The sequence below is a fragment of the Tinamus guttatus genome, unplaced genomic scaffold (assembly GCF_059628265.1).
Source record: "Tinamus guttatus ecotype Peru unplaced genomic scaffold, ASM5962826v1 Tinamus_guttatus_pri_ptg000115l, whole genome shotgun sequence".
Classification (NCBI taxonomy): domain Eukaryota; kingdom Metazoa; phylum Chordata; class Aves; order Tinamiformes; family Tinamidae; genus Tinamus; species Tinamus guttatus.
Window position 1 is genome coordinate 4,627,770 of NW_028288649.1, and position 20,815 is coordinate 4,648,584.

General features: G+C 49.4%; 1 protein-coding gene across 1 annotated transcript; it reads left to right on the plus strand.

The window, feature by feature from the left end:
• Positions 1 to 1,702: 1,702 nt before the first annotated feature.
• Positions 1,703 to 4,678, plus strand: RPL14 (ribosomal protein L14). Its single transcript, XM_088521133.1, has 6 exons — positions 1,703 to 1,800; positions 2,043 to 2,144; positions 2,756 to 2,850; positions 3,520 to 3,619; positions 3,981 to 4,034; positions 4,567 to 4,678. Exons 1-6 carry the CDS (start codon positions 1,798 to 1,800, stop codon positions 4,651 to 4,653), a joined length of 441 nt encoding a protein of 146 aa, XP_088377259.1. The 5' UTR covers positions 1,703 to 1,797; the 3' UTR covers positions 4,654 to 4,678.
• Positions 4,679 to 20,815: the final 16,137 nt, after the last annotated feature.

Here is a 20,815-nt window from a genome sequence, read left to right on the forward strand (position 1 = left end):
TGGTGCCCAGGCTACATCTGATAAAATATAAAAATTTAGTTCACAGTGCACAGGACACGAGAGGTTGGTATAAAATAAAAGCCTTATCATCTGTGTGCTGGCTCTGGAACTGTAATTAAAGGGTAAGAGGAGACCTGATAGGCAGTTACAGGAAGAAGTGGATGTGAGCACTAAAATGTTTTCTTCAGCTGCCAGTGTCTGCTGATAATGATATTCTGGGATATTTATCTGTTCTACAAAACCTTTGTTTTGTTTGAAAATGTCAATGCTGTTCAGGCATGGTTTTGTAAAACGAAAGGTTTATGCTTAGAGACAGCCTTGTTAGACTTGTCTGAGTTGGCAGCTAAAGAACAAGTAAAGTTGTTCAAATTTTGGACTTGCAGATATGTTGGGATAGAGCCATCATCTGTTCAAATAAAGCTCTGCCTTTGTGCATCACCTCCTGATTTCCTTTTCCACTAGTTCCCTCTTCTTATGATTTATATCCTCTCCTCGCGTGGTGTTACCATGATACCCGTCCTGGCTTAGAGCTCGGCCTTAGGCCTCCTGCCTGTTTGAGGCACAAAGGCTGACGCTGTTTGGCTTCCCCCAGCCTCTGCACCACCTCAGCCTCCTGCTTCTTCCAGAGGCGGAACCTCGTGAACACGTGTAATATTGTCCTGACATCCAGAACGGAACAATCCGTTGGGAAAGTCAGGAGAGGGTAGAGAGTTTGGGAATAAACTCTAGCTCATTTATCTTTTTATACTCTTTAATGCTTGCTTATGAAAACAAATAAAATATGAAAAACCAAGTCAAGTGTATTTCTTTCATCTTTTGCCCAATGCTGATATTTTCATCCTAGTAGGCAAGTTATTCGTGATAGAAGGTACAAATTTTGATTTTTTTTTTTTTGTGTGTGATGGAAATTTGCAAGCTCTGAAAACTAATCCGGGGAGGTTTTGAAACTGCCAGAATCGCTATTTTCCACAAAACAACCCTGCTGACTTAAAAACAAGCCCCTATTTTACTTCATGCATATTTATAATGAAATCACACTCAGCCTCTCTTCTCCAGGCTGAACAGGCCCAGCTCCCAGCATTTCCTCACAGGAGAGATGCTCCAGATGCTCCTCTCCATCTTGGTGGCCCTTCTCTGGACTCGCTCCAGTAGGAGTGTGCAGGCCTGCTGCATGGTGGGTTTGTTTTTATGTACCTGGAAGAAAATGTTTTAAAGCCTTGTTCTTATACTTCGTTGTCATACACACAAAGCAGAGCTTCTGCTCCGTGGCAGAAGCCCAGGGTGATACATGCAGGTGTGCATGTCCATCCTGAGAGAGCTTTAGTACCCTGAGCACTTGCACAAAACATCGGGATAAATTAAAACCGCCGAGGTGCGCTTTACGTCTGCGCTGTGTTATTGCAGAGGCAGACGCGCACACACGGTCGGGAACACCACGTTTAGCCCGGCGGAACCGCCACGTCCCCGCACGCGCCACCAGGGCCACCAGGACCACCAAGGAGGCGACAGCGGCTCCCCGCGCCAGGCACCGCCGCGCATGCGCGCCGCGGCACCACCGCTGCCAGACCCCCCCCACACCGCACGGTGCCGCCACGCATGCGCATAGAACAGCGGACTGGCACTCTGCGCAGGGCGCATGCGCGCGGAGAGGCGCTGCCTTGCCCTCTCCGTTCTGCGCAAGCGCGCTCGCGGCCGTGGCGCCCCGGCACGGCCCCCGCGCACGCGCAGTGCCCGCCCGCCGGCCACTTCCGGGCGCCGCCGAGGCCGCGCCCCCCTCTCTGCTCGCCGGCCGCCATCATGGTGCGTGCGCGGGGCCGCGGCCTCTGCGCCCGCCCGGCGCTCCCGGCCGCCGCCGCCAGCCCCGGGGCCTCGCGAGGCTCCGTCTCCGCGGCGGGAGCGCGCGGGGAGGGCGGGGGACTGGGCTGGGAGCGGCCGCTGGGACGCGCGCGGCGGGGGGAGGGGAGCGGTGCGCGCGCGGCCTCGGCCCCGCGTGGTGGCCGGTGCCTTCTGGCGTCACGCGCGTCGCTCCGCGCGCCTTTCAGGTGTTCAAGCGCTTCGTGGAGATCGGCAGGGTGGCCTTCGTCTCCTTCGGGCCGCACGCCGGCAAGCTCGTGGCCATCGTGGATGTCATTGACCAGAACAGGGTGAGCGGAGGGCGGCCCGGGCCTTTTTCCTCTTTATTTTATTTATTTATTTATTTTCTTTTTAGTGGGCAAGTCATAACATCTCTTTGCTCTTTTGTTTTTTTCTCTTATTGCTGTACGTGCCCTAAAAACTAATTTCAGGCACTTCTCGAGCAGTGAGATGTAGGCTTATGTTATTTCTGATATATTTATTATGACTAGAGGCGTGAGGTCTTGGAACTGTTGTCCTTGCAGTCAAGCACGTCTTAGATGGTGTCTAAACGTTATGAATGGAGTGGTGCCATTATGTTTAAGGTAGATGCTTGGGCTAGGAAGTTTTTCAATTAATATTTCTGAAAAAGACAAGACAAGGATGAAATAAATGATCTTATTTCTGTGTAGTCCTCATAAGTCAGCTGCTTTTTCCAAAGACAAATATGGGCTTTTAGAATCCTTGCTGTACAGTTGGGTTTTGTGTGCAAAACTTGCTGACTTCTTGGTTTCGTGGCACAAAACTTGTTTCCATTTCAGATTGCTTTTGGCAAGTTGCATTTCAGGAATTGTTAGGAAGCAAATGTCTAAATCAAACGTGTTGAGAAAACTGCTACTAAATGTGTGTTGTCTCATTTCAGGCACTAGTTGATGGCCCCTGTAGTGGTGTCAGAAGGCAGGCTATGCCTTTCAAGTGCATGCAGCTCACTGACTTTGTTCTCAAGTTCCCACACAGGTGAGTGGCCTCTGTAAAACCTGATGTGTCCCTTGATGCCTGAATTACGTGATTTGATGCTGGCTAAATGTAGAAAGTTAGTATAATGTTAATTGAATTGATAAATCTGTGTGGAGTTGGAACTTGTCAGATTGTGTTACCAGTTGCATACATCAAAAGTTTTTGCTGAATATTGACTGATAACCACTGCTCAGGAAGGTGGAAGAAACCAACGGGCTGCCCTAGGCAACTTACAGCAGTGGTTACACTGACACTGTGTAACTTTGCTTCTGTGTCCATGGTGTTTTAAGCTTCTGCTTAGATGAGCTTCAGGCATTGCATATGTTCCTTTCCTATAGAGCTGTGCTGGAAGGGTAGGAGCCTGAACTCATTCTCTTCCTTAGCTTTGTTAATATAAGATTTTCTGTGGTTTTAGATATCGTATTGTGTGGGAATTCCTTTTGGGGTGGCTCATCTGTTTGTCCTAGCCAAGCATTTGCACAACAAAATGTTAGGTTAGTCCATAGAAGTGCATGTGTCGCTGACCTAGCGTGTGGTGAAACGTAGCCATTAAATAATGTATGTACGGTGTGGAAAAAAGATCTTCTCTTGCACTAAACTTTGAGGGCTGCTATCAGTGAAAAAATGTGCCTGCTGTTTAAATATGAATATCTGCCTGTTCAAATGCAGTGCTCGTCAGAAGCATGTGAGAGTTGCCTGGGAGAAGGAAAATATTAATGAAAAATGGGCAGCCACGAGGTGGGCAAAGAAGATTGAAGCCAGAGAAAAGGTATGATTTTTGATTGTAATACACATAGTGCCAGCTAGGCTCATTAAAACTAGTGGCAGTCTAATGCGCTGTGTATTTGTGGAGATTAAGGTATGGATTATTTGAAGCTGCCGTCAGCTTTTTATGCTCTTTTGCGACTTCCAGCCTTATGCTTTTACAGCAAATTTTGTTCAATCACTTCTATAACTTACCTCTTCTCCACCACTGCTTCCCAGGAAAAGCATTAAACAATTAAATCAGTTCCTGATGTGTAGTTAGCCTTCATTTGGAGATACAAAATGTAAAATGTTTTAAGACACTGAAGTCGTTACTACTTCTTTACATAGACATCAAAACTTCATGATTAATTCTTTTCAAACAGAAAGCCAAAATGACTGACTTTGATCGCTACAAGGTCATGAAAGCGAAGAAAATGGTAAGTGTTCTGCTTTTACTGCAAATTCAAATCTTAATTCTTTATCTTAAAAACCTTTCCTTTAAATTTGGCTGGGGTTATGGAATGACCCAAAGTGTATGAATGCCTGGAATTTTTGATGATTCTTTACCCATCCCTTTTTCTTAAGCCGTTGGTCAAACATGTTTTGTGTATTCATCTTGTAACTTAGAGCTAAAGAAGGAAGGAATTGCATGCAGCTGAAATCAGACCTTATTGATGGGTTGCTGTTACTCTTTCATTCTTTATTAAACATCGCTCAAATTATGATATGCTCAAGTTACCAGCTGGAATGATGCTGATGACTTGGTAGGTCATCAAAATAGTTTAGGTAGAATTTGTTATTTTATGTGTAATACGTGATAAACTCTCTGACTTAGTAAAACATAATCGGGCTGGCAAGGGATGATTATCCAAAAGGGGAGAAGTGGAAAGCTTGGAAGTGGAATAAAGGAATAACATGAAGAGTTGTTGTTTCATTCTGAGTAATAATACCTTTTTTTTTTTTTAACAGAGAAACAGGATCATCAAGCATGAAATGAAGAAGCTCCTGAAACAAGCTTCTAAAAAAGGCAAGAAGTTACAGAAGGCACAGAAATAGAATAAACTTCTAGCTTTGTGTTTCACTGTGTCACTTTTGTGTCTGTTCTTTTTTTTTTTTTTTTTTTTTTCCCCTAAATTGATGAATGCTTAAATATATGATTTAGGCTAACTGCAAGGGTAACATATGTTTATTTTTGCTTCTGGCAAAGAGTTGTTGTCTGTTTCATTTCCTAATGTCAGTGTTGGGTTCCCCGTGTTTCTCTGGTACACAGGAAAACGTGTTTTTGTCGCTAAGATGCCCATGTGGACTGTGCTTAATACCAATTCCCAATATTGCTTAGCAGTATTTGCTCACCCAGTTGCAAAAAGGAGCAGTCTGGATCCTCAGGCATCTTCAAGCAGTCTGCTAGGGAGAGGTTTAGGAACGAGTAAAACTATTTGCAGTCTTTGCGAAACATAAATCATCAGTTAAACATCTTTTTTTTTTTTATTTCCTATATATTCAGACACCTAGTCTGACCTGGTGCTGTTCAAAGTCTCAAGTATTCTGTATTCTTTAAACTTGTTTCTCTGTACCAAGTGACTTGTAGAGCTTCAGTGTTGTAGGTTTCTGATAACACAGCTGTCCTGTAAGATTAGAGCTGATGACTTTACTCAAGAATAAGGGTTATTTTCAGAATGTTTAGAATTTAATAGCCTGTATCAGTGCCTAAGCCTAATTACACTTCTTTTTAAACAAAACCATTAAGTAAAAGGGGATGCGACCTAAAAAATGAATCAAAATCCATCTGAAATACTGAAGTGATGCACTTAGCATCAAATACTATCTGACAGTGCAAATACTATTTGGTATTTCTCTAAATAATTCTCTCTCATCCCTCTCTTCCGTATGTTTTCTCCTGTGTTGTAGGTTCAGTTACATGAAATATGGAAAAATCTGATAAGGGTGTCTATAGGGAAAACTGGTGTGTTCTTGATTATCCAGTTGATTGTTACGAGTTCATAAAGGCTTTTTCTATATTGTTTGGCCTTTTATAAAGGTATTTGATTCCTGGAGAATAATTTTATTTACAACTACAGCAGTTTGTTCAGTGTTTTCATTCGCACCAGTGGCGCCTGGCAGCTGTTCAGGTGCCTTTGAAACATCTTTCCAGATATTAGGTGCTTTATAACCTGTAAAGTTCCTGTTGTTCTGAACAGGAGCCTGAATCTCTTCAGGTGCAGCTGTGCTTGAATTTGGGATAGTGGCTTGTAACTTTTCCAAGAGCTCTTGCTGGATTTTGAAAGCGAATGTCATGTCCTTGTTTATCTTGGTGCTTTCGGAGGCCTGGTGAGACCTGGGCAGGGGGTAGGAGTCAGCAGAGGGAGCTGCGGTCTGAAATATTTTGTTTAGTCTTTGTGCAAGTTAACTACAAAATGTCCACAGGGAGGGCCAAGTACTGGTGGCTTCACTGTGGCTCTGTGTTACGGGAAGGGATGTTCTGGGCAGTAGTGGCGTTAAAGTTTAAGGCACCCATATGGTAAGGAGGCTCTTCGTGCATTAGACAAAAAATAATCTTTTTAAAAATACATTTCTTGTTTGGTAAGTACACCGTGTCTTTCTAACAACATGTTGCCCAGGAGCAGCATCTGGTGCTCTTTTTTCCTGACACAAGAAACCCCTCTGAAGCCTTTTGCAGCTACTGCAGCTTTGTGTCATGTCAGTAGCTGCCTTTCTCCCAGATACCTTGTGCTGCCTGTGCTGGAAGGAGTGGTTCCTGGTTCTGTAGGTGGCTAGTTGGTCAGTTTTCAAATCCGCAGGGACATAGGAATCACTCCCAAAGCACAGGACTGATTCCACTTCCGTAGCTTGCCACGTGATGGCAATGTTCATCTCTTGCAGTTGCTGTTGAGGCTTGTGCAGGTAGGACAACTCTGCTGCACTTCTGTGTAAAGCAGCAGCACCAAACAAAGACCGAGGCACAAACATTCGAGACCAGTCAGTTTATTTAGGAAGATCTTGTTCTTAGAGTTGGCTACGAGGCATTTTGTTGGACAAGGGCAGCAAATGCTTCTGATTTACTGATATTTATATCCTGACCGAAAGTAATGCATGCTGTTACCCTCTAGCCCAGGTTTGCCTGGGTGATTACCGTGATGTTTTCAAATCATATGGTCTTGTAACTACCTACATGTTAACTGCTGTCTTTGGCTGGAGAAATCAGGGTTGTTGATGTCTCCAGCCTTCCCCTTAAAGGAACAGAGGAACGAGAGAGCCTGCTTCCTTGTTGGAAGATCCAAAGACGACTCCAGCGCAGCCTTGGAGCCACGACTTTGGACCCATGCAGACCCCCCTCCTCCATAGGATGCCTTGACCCAGTCCTCACGTAGAGGAGGACATGTTAGAAGTATCGTTTAACATGTACCCAGGGGCCTTCTGCCAGGAAGGTATTTTTCAGGCTATCTTTCTTTGTTGCTGCCTTGTTATTTGGGAGCAGGCAGCCTGCGCTGGGTGAGGAGAGGTGCCCTCGGCGGCACTGCGCTCCCATCCCGTCCTCGGCCTGGGCGCTTGGTGGGGCTGCGCTCCGCTGCCGTCCGCTTTAGGTGCAAACGGGGGGCAGAAAGCCGATGTTTTGGGGCACGGGTGAGTAAGGTATATATTAACCCCCAGTAGTGAGTGCTTGCACAGTGCCTCAACGGGCAAGACGTTTTGGAGTCACAGTTTGCAGAAGCCGTCAAGCAGAGTTGGCCGTTGCTGGTGCTGTCGTAGTCAGGTGCTGTATTGAGGCGATCTAAAAAGATGGAAAATAGGCTTGTAGATTCCCCCACACTGCCTTTGCTCCGACATCTTCCTCCCCAGAGCCCCAGAATAGCTTTAAAGGGACTTTTTGCTCTTTTTTTTTTTCTATTTTTATTTTTTATTTCTACTTCCTGTCTCAGTCGCAGTGCACGCGTGAGTCTTAGCTCACGCTTCATGTCTCTATAGATAACGGAAGAAAATCGGTGGGGTTTTAGCACAACGAAGTGGATGAAGCCTGGCAAGCGGCATCGTTCTTGCTCTGGCTGCTCAAAGCAGGGCCCAGGGCCGGGGAGAGGCTGCCTGGGGAAGCTGCTGCCCTGCAGGATGTGTCCAGTCCTCGTGCCCGTGGAGAACCAGCGCCTTGGCTCCCAGCGCCTGGGCATGGCCGTGGAGGAGGAGGAATGTTCACTCCACGAGTACGTGTGCCGCCTGCTGATAAGGCCACAGTTTTGTTCTCCTGGGAGGCGGATAGTGGGAAGCAAGGGATGGAAAGCAGGGAATTGCAGGGAGGGGGCTGTAGTTGTCTCCAGCGCTGCGTTTATGGAGTGGGACATGCTCCTGGTCACAGAACGGTGCTTTTTGTGGTCTCCCAGCCCTGCGCACTGAGTCTGTTTAGTCTTTTGACGCTGCTTGTGCTAACTGCCTCCTCAGTGTTGTGATAACATGTTCCAGAAGCCTGTTGTGGAGAAAAGTGCTCTCCGCAGTGTTTTAAAACAGTCTCCTACTATGAGGATTGTCTCGTGCTTGAGACAGAAGCTACTCATCAGCCCCATGGTGCTGAGGGTACCGGTGGGGAGCTTCGGATGATTGATGGTGAGAAAATGTTATGTCATAGGGGAGTCCAAAGAGGCTCGCGTTGATCAGATGGAAAAGAGGGATTCCTTCTACTCCAAGTCAGGGTTGCTTCTACTTGGGAGCATCCAGGCTCCAGGGCTATCGCCTCAACCATTAGGAGTGAAGGACTTGCTGACTAAGGAAACATGGGCCCTTGTTTTAGCGAGCAGGGAAGTGGGAAGACCAATTCCCTCCAGACCTCAGTGGCAACCAGCCCTAAAACGCAGGACAAACCCAATGGAAACTTGGTCAAACCTCAGCCACGTCTGCTCCCATTTCCTTCCCTGGGGATGCCAACAAAGCAAATTTCCCAAGCCATGCATTGCATCATCAAGCTCTTAACTCCAAGATCCGCCCTCGTCCCATGCTGCGTAGCTCCATCTGGGTGCAATACAGGATCCCAGGTCACTCTCCCTTTGCAGTTTTCAGAACCTAATTCCTTCAGTTATTAGAAACTTCTTAATTACTTGCCTGCATTTATTCATGACCAATTTACAGCCAGCAGGCTCTGCTCCTTGCTTCTCTAACTGCAGGGCTGTCAGGAAAGATTCATGAGCCCATATGTTGTCGGTCAGGTCTCTTTTTCAGCAGCCACAAGTCAAAGTTTTGGGATTAAAAGCTGCTGCAGTGCCCGACTACTCCATGTTTTAGTGCCTATATTTTCTTCTGTCCAACTGCTATGGTGACAAAGCGCTTTCCCTATTGCAAAGGTACATAAGTGGCAAACACAATGTCTTTATGGACCCAATTCAAACATATGCCAATAGCTTTCCCCCAGGAAAAGAAACAGATTGTTTCTGTTTTCTCCTTTCTCTTTCTGTCTCTTTTTTTGGGTGGGAGAAAATGCTCTGTGCATCCAGCAGTGCTCATTTTTCGCTCAGTTCTGCCTAGTCCCACAGGTCGGAGCTGGAGAGGTTTTGGACGCACGGACAGCAGTATTCCAGCAGGATGCCCTGTGGGCATGGGGGGCCGCCGTGTCCTCATGCTCTCGCCCTGCAGGGACAGGCTCTGCTCGTGGCTCCTGAACTCGCCTCCCGCACGTAGGAGCAGCCAGTTTTATGTCTCTGAAAAGCTCTTTGTGAGCTGCTCGAACCCCGCGCCTCCACCGTCCAGGTGAAGAGCACGAATCACAGGTAATGCCGTGTGCTTCTCCCCCCAGGCACATCCACACTGCCCCTTAGGCACCGGCTTCCTGAAAGCTGGTGGCAGAGCGGTCACACGAGACGATACGTGGAGAGTGCAGGAAAAAGTCCTGCTTTAGCAACGGCCCTGCCTGCAGGGCATGGAGAGAGCCCGTTCCTCTGCCTCGGCTCTTCGCCTCTCCCAAAGTGCCTATCGGGCAAGATAAGCTTGAGTGACCTGTGCCCACGAGACTGAGGAAAATAGCTGAGGAGCTCTCTGAAAAGGTAATATTAATTCTTAGCTACTCATGTAGAACCTAAGGAATCCGAGCAGTAATTTTCATCTGTTAGGCTTCATATATTATGTTTGCGTGTGTATAAATATAAAAATGCGGAGCTACGCACGGATCCCAGTGCAGTTTTGCAGACTTTAAAAATACTTTGTGGGCTTGTCTTTGAATTTTCACAGTCACCTTTTAGGACTCTGAAAGAATGGATGGATGGAAGAATTAGGAGCCAAAATGTGTAACTATTGCCAATTAACGTGGTTTCATGCAAGAGAGGGCAGGTCGGACGTTCGTTATCATTCTGACAAGACCAAGGCATCTGCGCTGGCTTGGATGTCTCCAAGGCAACTGCCTGGGTACCATATGCCATGTGGATTGTCAAAGTTGAGTCATTTAGAGCGGCTGATTTGCATATTAGATTAGCAGTTGGCTCAAAACCAGAGCTCAGGATGTTACTGGGGGATACCAGTGATTGAGGCTTTTTCTAGAGTGGTGAGCGGGGTTGTTCTTCATCCAACATCATCCAGTATTTTGAAACAATGAGCAAGCTAAGGGTACATGCAGACACACACACACGTATACTTGCTAGGAAAGTTTGCATATGGTGCAGGATTAGTGGGGTCGTAAACAACAGTGTTTGAATCCCTTGATTTAAATGGTCACAATCCAAGGAAACAGTGTTCTGATTCACACAACTGCTGGGTTTTATATCTAGAAGGGAAAAAGAGGAGGAGCAAGCTCGAGTGCTGGGAGAGCCCTCACCCTGCTGTGCCACCTTCGGTAGTTTGGGGACAGATAGGGACACATCTTGGGTGATACGAGTGATTTTCGGCATAAGAGAGGAGAGCTTTCAAGACAGCTTACTACAATAACATTTGAGAGATTAAATAGCTTATTATTAAAAAAGAAAGAAGAAAAAAAAAAAAAGAAAAAAAGCCCAAACTCATTTGAATCAGCACAGTTCCTACAAAAACAATGCTGCCCTCCAAAAAGTTTCTAGCACTTTCCTAAAGTGTTTCTAGCACTTACCCAAAGTGTAAGCAAGCCAAAAGAATGAATAAGCACCTCTGAAAGACTCAATAACTTTGTCCCTTCCTCCGTATTCTTGCATCTGAGTCATGACAGCAAGCAGGATACAACAGATATTTATGGGAGGCATAAAGCAGGCGCCTTTGGAGAGCGTGGGGTTTCTCTGCAGGTGCCACTGTGCTCTCTGGCATTTTAAATGCTGTTTATGAAGGAATTCTCTCCTTCAGGATGTGCCCCCCTGCCCTCTGTCTTGAGTCAGGCAGATGGGGACAGAGCACCCTGGGAGCCTTAATTCACTCTAATGATCTCAATGCCGGTGTGCAAATTCTGCAGCGTTTTCATGAAAACACAGCGCGTTCTGGAGGTGACCTGGGCGGGCTCCACTTCCCCATCAGCATTAAAGAAAACCTCAGGGAAAAGCGTCTGTTCCCACACATAGCAGGTTTAAAGAAATTGTCCCCATCCCGTCTCTTTTTTTCCCGTTAGGGCCTCGAGTCTTGTCCTCCTTGAGGCCGGTGGCAGGAGGAGGAGCGTGGGGATGGTTTCCCGCTCGGATACCGGAGCACAAGCCCAGCTCCGCAGTGGATTTGCTTCTCCACAGCAGCCCAACCTCCGGGTGTGAACGTGTGCGACCACAGCACCCGAACCACAACCAGAACCGCGCGCTCCAGCAGGAGCCCCTCTGTCCTCCTGGTCTGTCTTCCCTCATGGTCCTTCTAGCCTGAATTTGCCACCTTTTTCACAGCTGCTGAAGTATCAGGGTCATCTTAAAGCTTATTTCTTAATAAAAGTGTCAAGGCCCATTACCAACAGATATAAGAGATAACTTAAAAGAAAAAAAAAAAGAAAAAAAAAGAAAAGAGAGAAATTCAAAGCCTTTCTGAGCAGCTCATTTGTAACCAGTGCTTGATAGGCAGTGATTTATCTGGGTAGGGTTTGGGTCTCAGAAATCCATTCAAGCTTATAATTATCTTGGCATATGTAGAAAGCAGTATTCATCGTCCCTCAAACCCATTAGAGCCTCACACGGCTCTAAATGGCAAAAAAAACCCAACCCTTCAACTTTACTTTCTCAGAGGCAGAACAGCTTTCTGTTCCTTGCAGACTCTTTTGAAATCTGTTCTCTCCCTGCTGACTGTCTGCGGCTCCCAAAGTAAAAATGAACGCTAGTCTGCTGGGACAGAAAGATTAAGAGAAGATATTTCCGTAAGCAAAGCAGCCCAGTTGCTTCCATCCCTTTGCATCGGGTATTTCCTCATGAGGACAAGGAACAGGAGAGTAAGTCAGGCTATGAAGCAGAGACAGGTTGTGGACCAGAAACTGGCCGCATTTCTAAGAGCACAGAAGTCCTTGTGCTGTTGTGGTCATAGCAGCATCTATATTCTTTTCTGTGCTTTATTCTCCGTATGTTTATTTGATCTGCGCAGCGATACCAGCAAATTGACAAAATATCTATGTGGCCTAGTGATAAGAGCCCCTTTCTCTGTTGCTCTGTGCCCTGTGCAGCTTTTTACACAATCCCAAAGAGGGGAGCAAAGCAGCATTCCCTCTTATGCAAACTGGATGCAGAGAAAACAGGCTCGGGAAACCCTTGGCCCAGGGAATTGCAGGTCGTCTTGCCTGAGACCACAGCATCAGCCCTTACTTTTCTGGACACCCCTCTTTGCCCGCATGCTGGGCTCAGCCTGCTTTGCTGCTCCCCTCTTTCTCTCTGGGTTGTTTCCACCATGCAGGCGTATCTTAGAGCCACGGAAAACCTGCCCCTGGGAAAATCGGTCCCTGGGAGATGAGAGTGAGGTACTTTCTTCTGCTTCTCCCACTAAAAACAGGCCATAGGAGGAGAAAGACGTGAGCAAACCAGGTAAACCAGCACACAGGGGCTGGAGCTGGTGGGGGTGAACGACAAAGTTGGGAGAGGGTTGTAGGTGAAAAGAGCCAGTTCCGCACAGGAAAATCTCTGCGGAGAGAAATGTCCCTGCAGTGAGAAAGAGCAAAGCAGAGCTGCTTTGGGGTGACCCTGCTGCTCTGGGGGAAAAAGACGTGCGAAAGGCTGCAAGGAGCCAGTCCTGGACACTCGGGGGGGCTGCAACACGGGGCTTCTGTGGGGCCGTCTCTGCATGGCTGATCCCATCTCTCAGGATGGAGATGAGATGAGATGCCCAACCAAACCCTGTCTGCTCCTTGGAAAGCAGAAATGATTTCAATGAGGGAGGCGTGTGGCTCCCACAGTTTCCGGGATTGGCAGGGCAATATCGACAGGGTCCCTGATATTAGAGCAGATTTCCTGAGCTTCCTCAGGAAGAGTGGTTGCAGTTCACTCTGTTCTCAGGTCTTGCTACATTTTTAATCTGATTTTTGAGCTGCAATATCATTCAAAAAAAAAAAACAAAACCCTCCAGGAGCAGGAAAGGATCAAATCAAAATTTCAAAACGCTGAGACTGGAGCATTTGGCTGCAGGCTGTGTGGATTCATCGTGCTAGTTTGGCCACTGATCCTTTAAGTCTGATCCCTACTGCAGCCAGGCAGGCCTGTTTCGCGTAGCAAATCCCTCAAATGTCAGGCGTGCATTTTAAATGGATATTTGTAAGGAGATGCAACCCAGAGAGACAAGCCAGAGCGCCTGGCCTCAAGGCACTCGCAATGCCATTGCACCAACAGGAATCACTTTGACAGAGCGTTGCATATAAATCGAATCATTGCAAAATTAAGGAAAGGAGATGAAAGCAAACGCTCCCCAAATGAGCCGGCACCAATGAATCATGACGCACATGCCCATAGTTCATCTTCGCAAACACTGGCGGTAGCGCCTCGTCCCCGTGAACGTCCCCATTCAGTCGCATGGACAACAGCTGGTTATGGAAGGTGGCCCAAAGCTGAGGTGGATCAGGCTGTTCTTGCGGATGCCAAACCTTATGCGTATTCGCATGGGTGGGAAACAACCCGTTCGGGTGACAGTGGCGTGCAAAAAAGCCCCATTTTTGCCCCTGCTCGTGCAGGTTTGCAGCACCGCTCCGGGGGCTCGGGACGAGACCCTCTACCTGCGTGCGGGGCCGGAGGCAGCCCCTGGCGCTCCGGGAGAACGCGGCGCCAAGGGCTCTTATTGTGAAAACGGGACTCCTGGAAGGGCCGTTCCCCCCTTGGCCGCCTCTCCTCTGCTCTCCTCTCCTCTCCTCTGCTCTCCCCTCCCCACGGGGAGGTGGGCCCGGGCGCTGCAGGAAAACGAGAGGCGCCCGGGCCGGCAGCGCGTCCTCCATCCGAGCGAGCCGGAGCACCGGGAACGCCGCTGGGGCACGCGGAGCCGGCGGAGGCGGTGGCGGTGGTCCCGGCATGACCGCGACTGACTGCGGTGGAGAGCACGGCGAGGGGAGGCGCCTCCTCTGCTCGCGGCAGGATTTTGGGCTTTCCCCATCCTGTGTTTAGTAAGAGGACCCGGTTCTGCACTGGAGCCCCACAGGTGGCTCCCGGCGGCGAGAGGAGAGGACCGCGCGCCGCATCCCGCGCAGGAGGTGCACCCCGTGAGTGGCTGCAAGGCACGAGCGGCGGCCCCAGCATGGTAGGATTTAGGGGATTCACTGCCGAGTCCGTGGTGGGAAGAGCTGGCAAGACGCGGGTCTGCTCCTTTCCCGTCCACCTGGGCAGGCCCAGGCTCCTGGGGTGGGCAAAGAGCTCCAGAAAGCCCCTCGAGACCTGGTTCCTGAGCCAGACCAAGGCAGTTCTGCCGGTGAGGGGAGAGAGCCCGTGACTTTCTGCCTGGCAGAACTCCTCTGGAGCAAGGAGGGTTTAAGCGGAGGAAACATATTTAACTATTTTGTGAGAGTTAATTATAACTTGGGGCAAGCGAAGAGCCAGGGCAGTGGAGCAGAGAGGCGCATAGGCAGTGCGAGAGGTGGCGATTGGGCCAAAACGTGACAAAGGTGACGGTTTGGCAAGTGTCCCCCCCTTGGGGAAATGGTGAGTTTTCCCACCGTTAGCTTGCTCCCCTCCATCCATGGCTCTCTGAAGTCATTTAGTTTTGGCACTCTGGCTTGGGCAATGTTTTTTCATGTAAAACTGGAGCTAGTGCAGACCAACCCCCAGGGTCTGCAGGGAGCATCCATAGCCTTAGGGAGGGATCAAGCTGAGGGCCCTCACACCACATAGATGCAACCCCTTCAATCTAGGGTTTTTCAGCCTCTCAAAATCAGGGGCTAGCTCATATTGCAGGGATTACTGGGCAGGAGGACACCTAGCAGAGAGCCCTGTCCCGTTGCGTCCCTTGGAAGGAAGCCCTGGCCTGGGGTGCTCTTGGGGCAGGGGACCAGGGGGGCGCCTGTCTGTCTAAGGGGAGATTTAAAACATCAGCTCAGGAGGTGCCAGTGCCACTGCCAGAGCGGGCGCTCCGTGGGCATCCCCGAGTCCCCAGGCACGTGGCCATGAGCCCACGTGGCTCCCGTGGCCGAAGCGACCCCTCCCTCAGGCCGGGCTCCTCACACAAATGGGCAATTGGACCTCACCAGCCTCGGGAGAGCAGGGATGGGACATGTTGATGTTTCTGTGTGCTGCCTCCTGCCTACAATTTGCAGGGGCTATTTTGAGTTTGGTGGCTCAAAACGAGCAGGCTACGTATTTGTCACCTGGATTTCCATTCTTCCTGCACCAGGGAAGGTCTGGCTCCCTTGGGGAGGGCCGCGCTTTGCGGCAGTTGCTGTCACGGGGCAGCGAGCTGGAAGCTCTCCGCCGTCCAGTTTCTCTCAGCATCCAAGAAGTGTTTATTTTCTGCGGTTTGGCTTGCGAGCTGGCGAGGAGCGGGCTGGCAGAGCCGCCGGGAGCGCGGGCTTTGCCTTGGCGGCGCGGGCGACTGGGGTGCTCGGGAAAGGGAGCTGAGCCCTGCCGTGGATTCTGGGGAGGCTGGGGCCGGGACTTGGGGCTGACTTTGCCATCTGATGAGATCGCTGCCCCCAGCTCCCCATATAAATGCACAAATGTTAGTACTGATCCCGCAGCTACAGCCCGCTGCTTTTACGACGCAGATGCTCTTTACGCTGCTACGATCTCCTGGAGCAGCGAGTGCTGTGGGATGACTGCATTAAAGAAACATCTTCTTTCTTCTGGTTTTAAACTTTACCAGCTGCAGATATCCTGTTCTTCTGTCATTCCCTTAGTATGAGGTGCTAAAAAGAAGAGGGTCATGTTGCGCTTTATTAGTGCCCAGGCATGGATACCCAGTGCTTTAATTACCCCTTCTGCTTCAAATATTGAATAATTCTGGTTTGCCTGCAGCTATTTGCCTTGCCTGGAAGAAAAAGGCCCCTCAGGCAGGGTCACACTGGTGTTGTCACTGTGCTTGCTCTGTTCATTTGCCCAGCAGGATTCATTAAGAGAAGGAAAGGTGGGATCCAGGGTTGCTCCCGCGAAGCTCTGCCCGGGATGGGGGCTGAGGGACACAGGAGGCAGTCAAAGCCAGGAGGCGTGCAGATTTCCTTCCCTTTTCAAGGAGCAGAGGGATGGTTTAAGCTGAGGAAGATGGAGTTGCGTCTCCGAAATCTAGTGTAGAGCAAGTACAGACAATTCTGCCTGTTTTCAATAAAACCTCCAATGATGAAAGGCACTGCTGTCCTGCTGGCCTCCCGTCCCAGCTGGAGCACTTTGGAATCCCATGAATGTGCTTTCTTGCTCTCCAGGAAGAAAAAAAAAAAAAACCCTGGAGCAACTTAGGGGAAACTGAATCAGCCAACGTGTGCGATCTGCTGAAATGCATTCCCGGGAATCGCAGGCTGCCCCTCAGCCGCGGGTAGTGGCTGGACTGGAGCGAGTTCTGCAAAGCCCTGCTGGACACCAAACAAATGCTCCTGTTTTCTGGTGCTAATCCGTGGGTGAGAAGTGAAAACTGAGCACAGGCAGATCAAAATCCCTCCTCCCCAAACTACACAAAAAATGCACCCCCCACCCCCCCAATAAAATAAATACAACCACTGCTTTACTGGATCAGGTGCCAAACTGTTTAGGAAAGTCTTAGCAGTTTCTCAGGCATTCATTGGGAGGATTAGCAAACTCATCAAGAGCAAACAAAGAAATAAAATTTGATTTTATTTTAATGTATTATTACATACGCTACATACAGCCCAAAAGGCTTTGCAGGAAAAAGCAGCAGTTTTCTGGCACTTCTGCTCCTTGCTGCTGTTGAGCAAAAAGGGGTCGAACCGATGCAGCCCCACTGCAGATGCTGGTGGGCAATCCCGGGGAAGCACAAAGAAACTATTCAGGACCAGGGACTTTGCAAGGAAGGGAATCTGTCGTGGCCCCCACGTTCCTCATTGCTTGGTACTTTACCACGTTTGGGGCATCCTGAAGAAATGGTGCAATGATGTCACTTGTCACAGTTTGAAATGCACCACTGAGGACCAGGCCTTTTGATTCCTGAGAGTCTTGGGGAGGAAAAAAGCCTGTTGTTTTTCACCGAAAGAAAACCAGACATTTTTTGAGGCTGCGTGCGTGCAGGCAAGTGGAGGCAAACGACTCCAGCATGAGATCCGCGGCTGCTGCCCTCCTCCGAAGCTCCCGGCAAACAAAGGCCACGCTGTGCAGGCCGCGCGGCCGCCCGGGACGCAGATGTTGCACGGGGGGAAGCCGCGAGCGCCGCGCTGCCGAAGGGGCCCCGCGCCGCTTCTGCGCCCTCACGGACACCAACGGTGGTCTGAAAACATCCTGACTCCAGTGCAACAGCCTGGCAGAGGGGAGCGGGAAAGAGAAACCTCCTGGGGACCTGCAGGACAAGGGGAGCAGCACGGGAAGGAGAAGAGGCGGCCCCTGCAGACCGGTCTCTGCGTGGCCCTGCTGTCGTGCGGGCAGATACAGTCACCAGCCCAGTCGCAGGGTACTAGGGCTTGGGTTCAACTCCACGGAGCAGCCTGTGCCCCTTGATCCGTCTCGGTCTGTGCCCATGACAGTAGGACATGTCATTTCTTCTGCTCTTAATAAGCGCAAGAGCCCATAGTAAAGATGTTGATTCTGAATGTGGGTAGGAGAAGTTTGAGGCATCTGAAAGCTTTTAACTTTCTTACTTTAAGCCAAATCAGTATGGTGTCCAGAAGACTGTTTATTTTTGTAGTGCAGCGTGCTGGCTTCTGGGATTAAATCTATGGGTTTTGAGTTACGACACACATAGCATTGAGATGAATTCCATCAATCACCGATCTGAATATTAACTTTCTGCTGGCTGAAAGATTTATGCAGTAGAGGTGAGGAGAATTATGAATCTTTCATTTTCTTCCCAGCAAAAATCACACCATTTATGGGCAAGGACACTATCAGCATAAGAAGAGCAAGTCCCAGGATTAGTGTGTCCTGGGGGTAGGACATTGCGCTTTTCCACTCCCGGTCTCTCTGAGTAGCAAATTTGCCTTTGAGAGTATCATCAGCTGCGCCCCACAGCTTGGTGTCACCCATGGACATGAAGGCAGTACGCTCATCCTTGATAAATATACTAAACAGGACATTTGGGATGTATTACAGCATGACTTGCCCATGTTTCTCCATGTATGTGCTTAAACCCTTTATTCTAAGTCACACATAAACATCTGTCCAATTCTTCGCTGGATTTGGGGGGACTGCTGAGTCCAAGCTGTGTCTATATCAAGAAATCACAGAATGTTTGAGGTTGGAAGGGACCTCTGGAGCATCTTGCTCAGCCTCCTGCTCAAGCAGAGTCGCCTACAGCACACTGCCCGGGATTGCGTCCAGGTGGTTTTTGACTATCTCTGTGACCTTCACAGACAGGAAGTGTTTCCTGAAGTTCAGACAGAGCTTCTTCTCTTTCATTTTGTGTCTGTTGCCTCTTGTGCTGTTACTCGGCACCACTGATAAGAGTCTCTCACCAAGAAGAGGCCTCATCTCTCTACCCACTTCTTTCAAACACACATTGACAATATTCCCCCTCAGCCTTCTCTTCTCGAGGCGGAACAGGCCCAGCTTTCAGCCTTCTGCAAAGACAGGGCTGCCCAGCTCCCTTGTGGAGCACTCGGCTAGGCCGTGTCATCCCCATCCTCCTTGGGCAGGTGGCTCGGGCTAGTGCAGTCACTCCTGAAGGCTGATCACTGGGTGTTTCAACACCACATGAATTGCTTCTTCGTATTAAAATCTTAGTTCTAGGGGCACAAACAGACAATGTATGTTTGATCTACAAGGCTACTGGAATTAGTCCCTGCAACAGCAATGGCACTGTTGTGTACATTTGCTTTGGTTTTCTTGCTTACACAGAGCTATTTCCAACACCAGCTGAAGATTTTACTTGAAATGCCATTTTGGACAAAGAAGTATGTGAGAAGAGCCAGTGCACAGCCTGTGGCTAGGCATAGAAGTGCCTTGACTGTGAGAGGCCTCCCCAAAAAAAACAGCAGTTCTGAGTCTGGAGAACAAGAAATGGGATTCTCATCACTAAGAAGCAAAATGCTTAAGGTGACAGAAGCAAGACATGGGGACTTAATGTCATGCTAAATTATTATTAGAGAAAGTCTGAAGCTCAAGGATTTCAGCTTTTTTGTTATTTTCTTTTTTTCTGCCCTGATGTTGCAGCAATAACAGAGAAGGATAAAGGTGAAAAAAAAGTGCAGGCAACATTATTTTAGAAGTTAAAAGAAGTGCTTTGGCACTATCCTTTTAAAGTCTACGCTGACTGTGGTCAGGGTCACCACTGTTTTCACGCTGCTGCTGGAGTGCTGTGTTACAACAGCTGGCTCCTCTAGGCCTTGCAGCCTCTCCAGATGTTTTAAAGTTTCAGCCCAGTCACTTTGACTAACTCTGTTGCTTTCTGCTTTGGTCTGGGGCAAAATTCATGAAGACTCGTGGGCCCGCTAGGAGGTGCTTTGCGCGTTGTGTGAGGGAAGAACCAACAGTGTGTGACTGAACCTTGGTTTTCCCTCTGCCAGGTTTCCACAGATGCTGTTTGCTGAGGGTCCCTTTTATGGGGTTTGTAGGTTTTCTCTGTCTCGGGTGGTGGTGAGGGGGCAGCGTCCGCACTGCAGATGTGCCCCCGTGGACTGGAGGCTCCCAAGCCACCAGAGAGCTTTAGGTGGGCACCTGGAGGATGTCTGCTGGCTCGGCGTCAGCCCGCAGCAAACTGGGCAGCGAGGCCTGTCCAAGGGCTGCTTGGAGCTGTGGCCATTTGAAGCAGGCACAGACAGCATGAGGGGCTGTCCCGCAGTGCCCACGGAGCAGCGGTGCCGTTGCCTGGACATGGTTCATGGTGCCCGGCTCTGTGCCCGCCGGCCGGGGAGGCAGGGCTGGCGCTCGTGTGTCACCCCAGGCTTTGCCAGCCCCGCGCTCGGCTCTCCAGCCGGGGCTACCTTTGCTCCTGGCAGCCTTAATTTAACTGCTGTCTTAAGTAAATTCCCTCTCTGTGAGCCATCCATCTTTCGGGAGCAGAATGATATAGGAAGGCACTTAAGCGCTTGACTCGCAGGCGACAGGCTCTGCCAAGGTTTCCATGCCTCGTCTGCTCGCACAAGTGCTCTGGGAGAGAAATGATTTTGTTTCCTTGTCTCCCTGATCCAAAGTGTGCGTTCAACGGAGCAACCGACACGAAGCCCAGGAGGCCAGTGCTGCCTCGTGCAGCATCTGCTTTTAACCTCCTTCCTGCACCCTCGCTGGCCAGGGGAGACGGGTCCTGCTTGTTTCCATCATAGCCCTTTAGCTTTAAGGTTGTTCCTTACACTTCTGAATAATTGGGTTTTTTTTTTCTCTCCTTCAAGATCAACCCAGCCAGTTTGGTGCGCTTTGGGAAGAAATTGCAGCCAGACTTCTCTGCTGCAAATTCTGCCAAGTTTCGAGCTCCTCGGTAACAAAATGTCAAGGAACACATGCCCCGAACTGCACTTGGGAAGCTTTATCCCCGAGCGGCCGGGCTGCACGGGCTCCTCACGCTGCCTCCGGGAGCCGGGCTCTGCCGTATTTCCATCCAGTGAGAAGGAATATTGCTCACTCATTGGCAGTTTGGGAAAAAAAAAGCAATGCCTCTCTCAAAGTGCGCTATGGGCTTGGCTCGTAGCTTGCCTGCTGGGAAATGTACCTAATTTCCAGAGAAGACATGCTGTACTGTCAGGCTGTCAAACTGGCAAAGCCGAGCGGTACGTACGGCTTTCATTTCAGGCTGAATTGAAGCCATAGCTTAAACCGGGGCATTTTTTACAGCATGG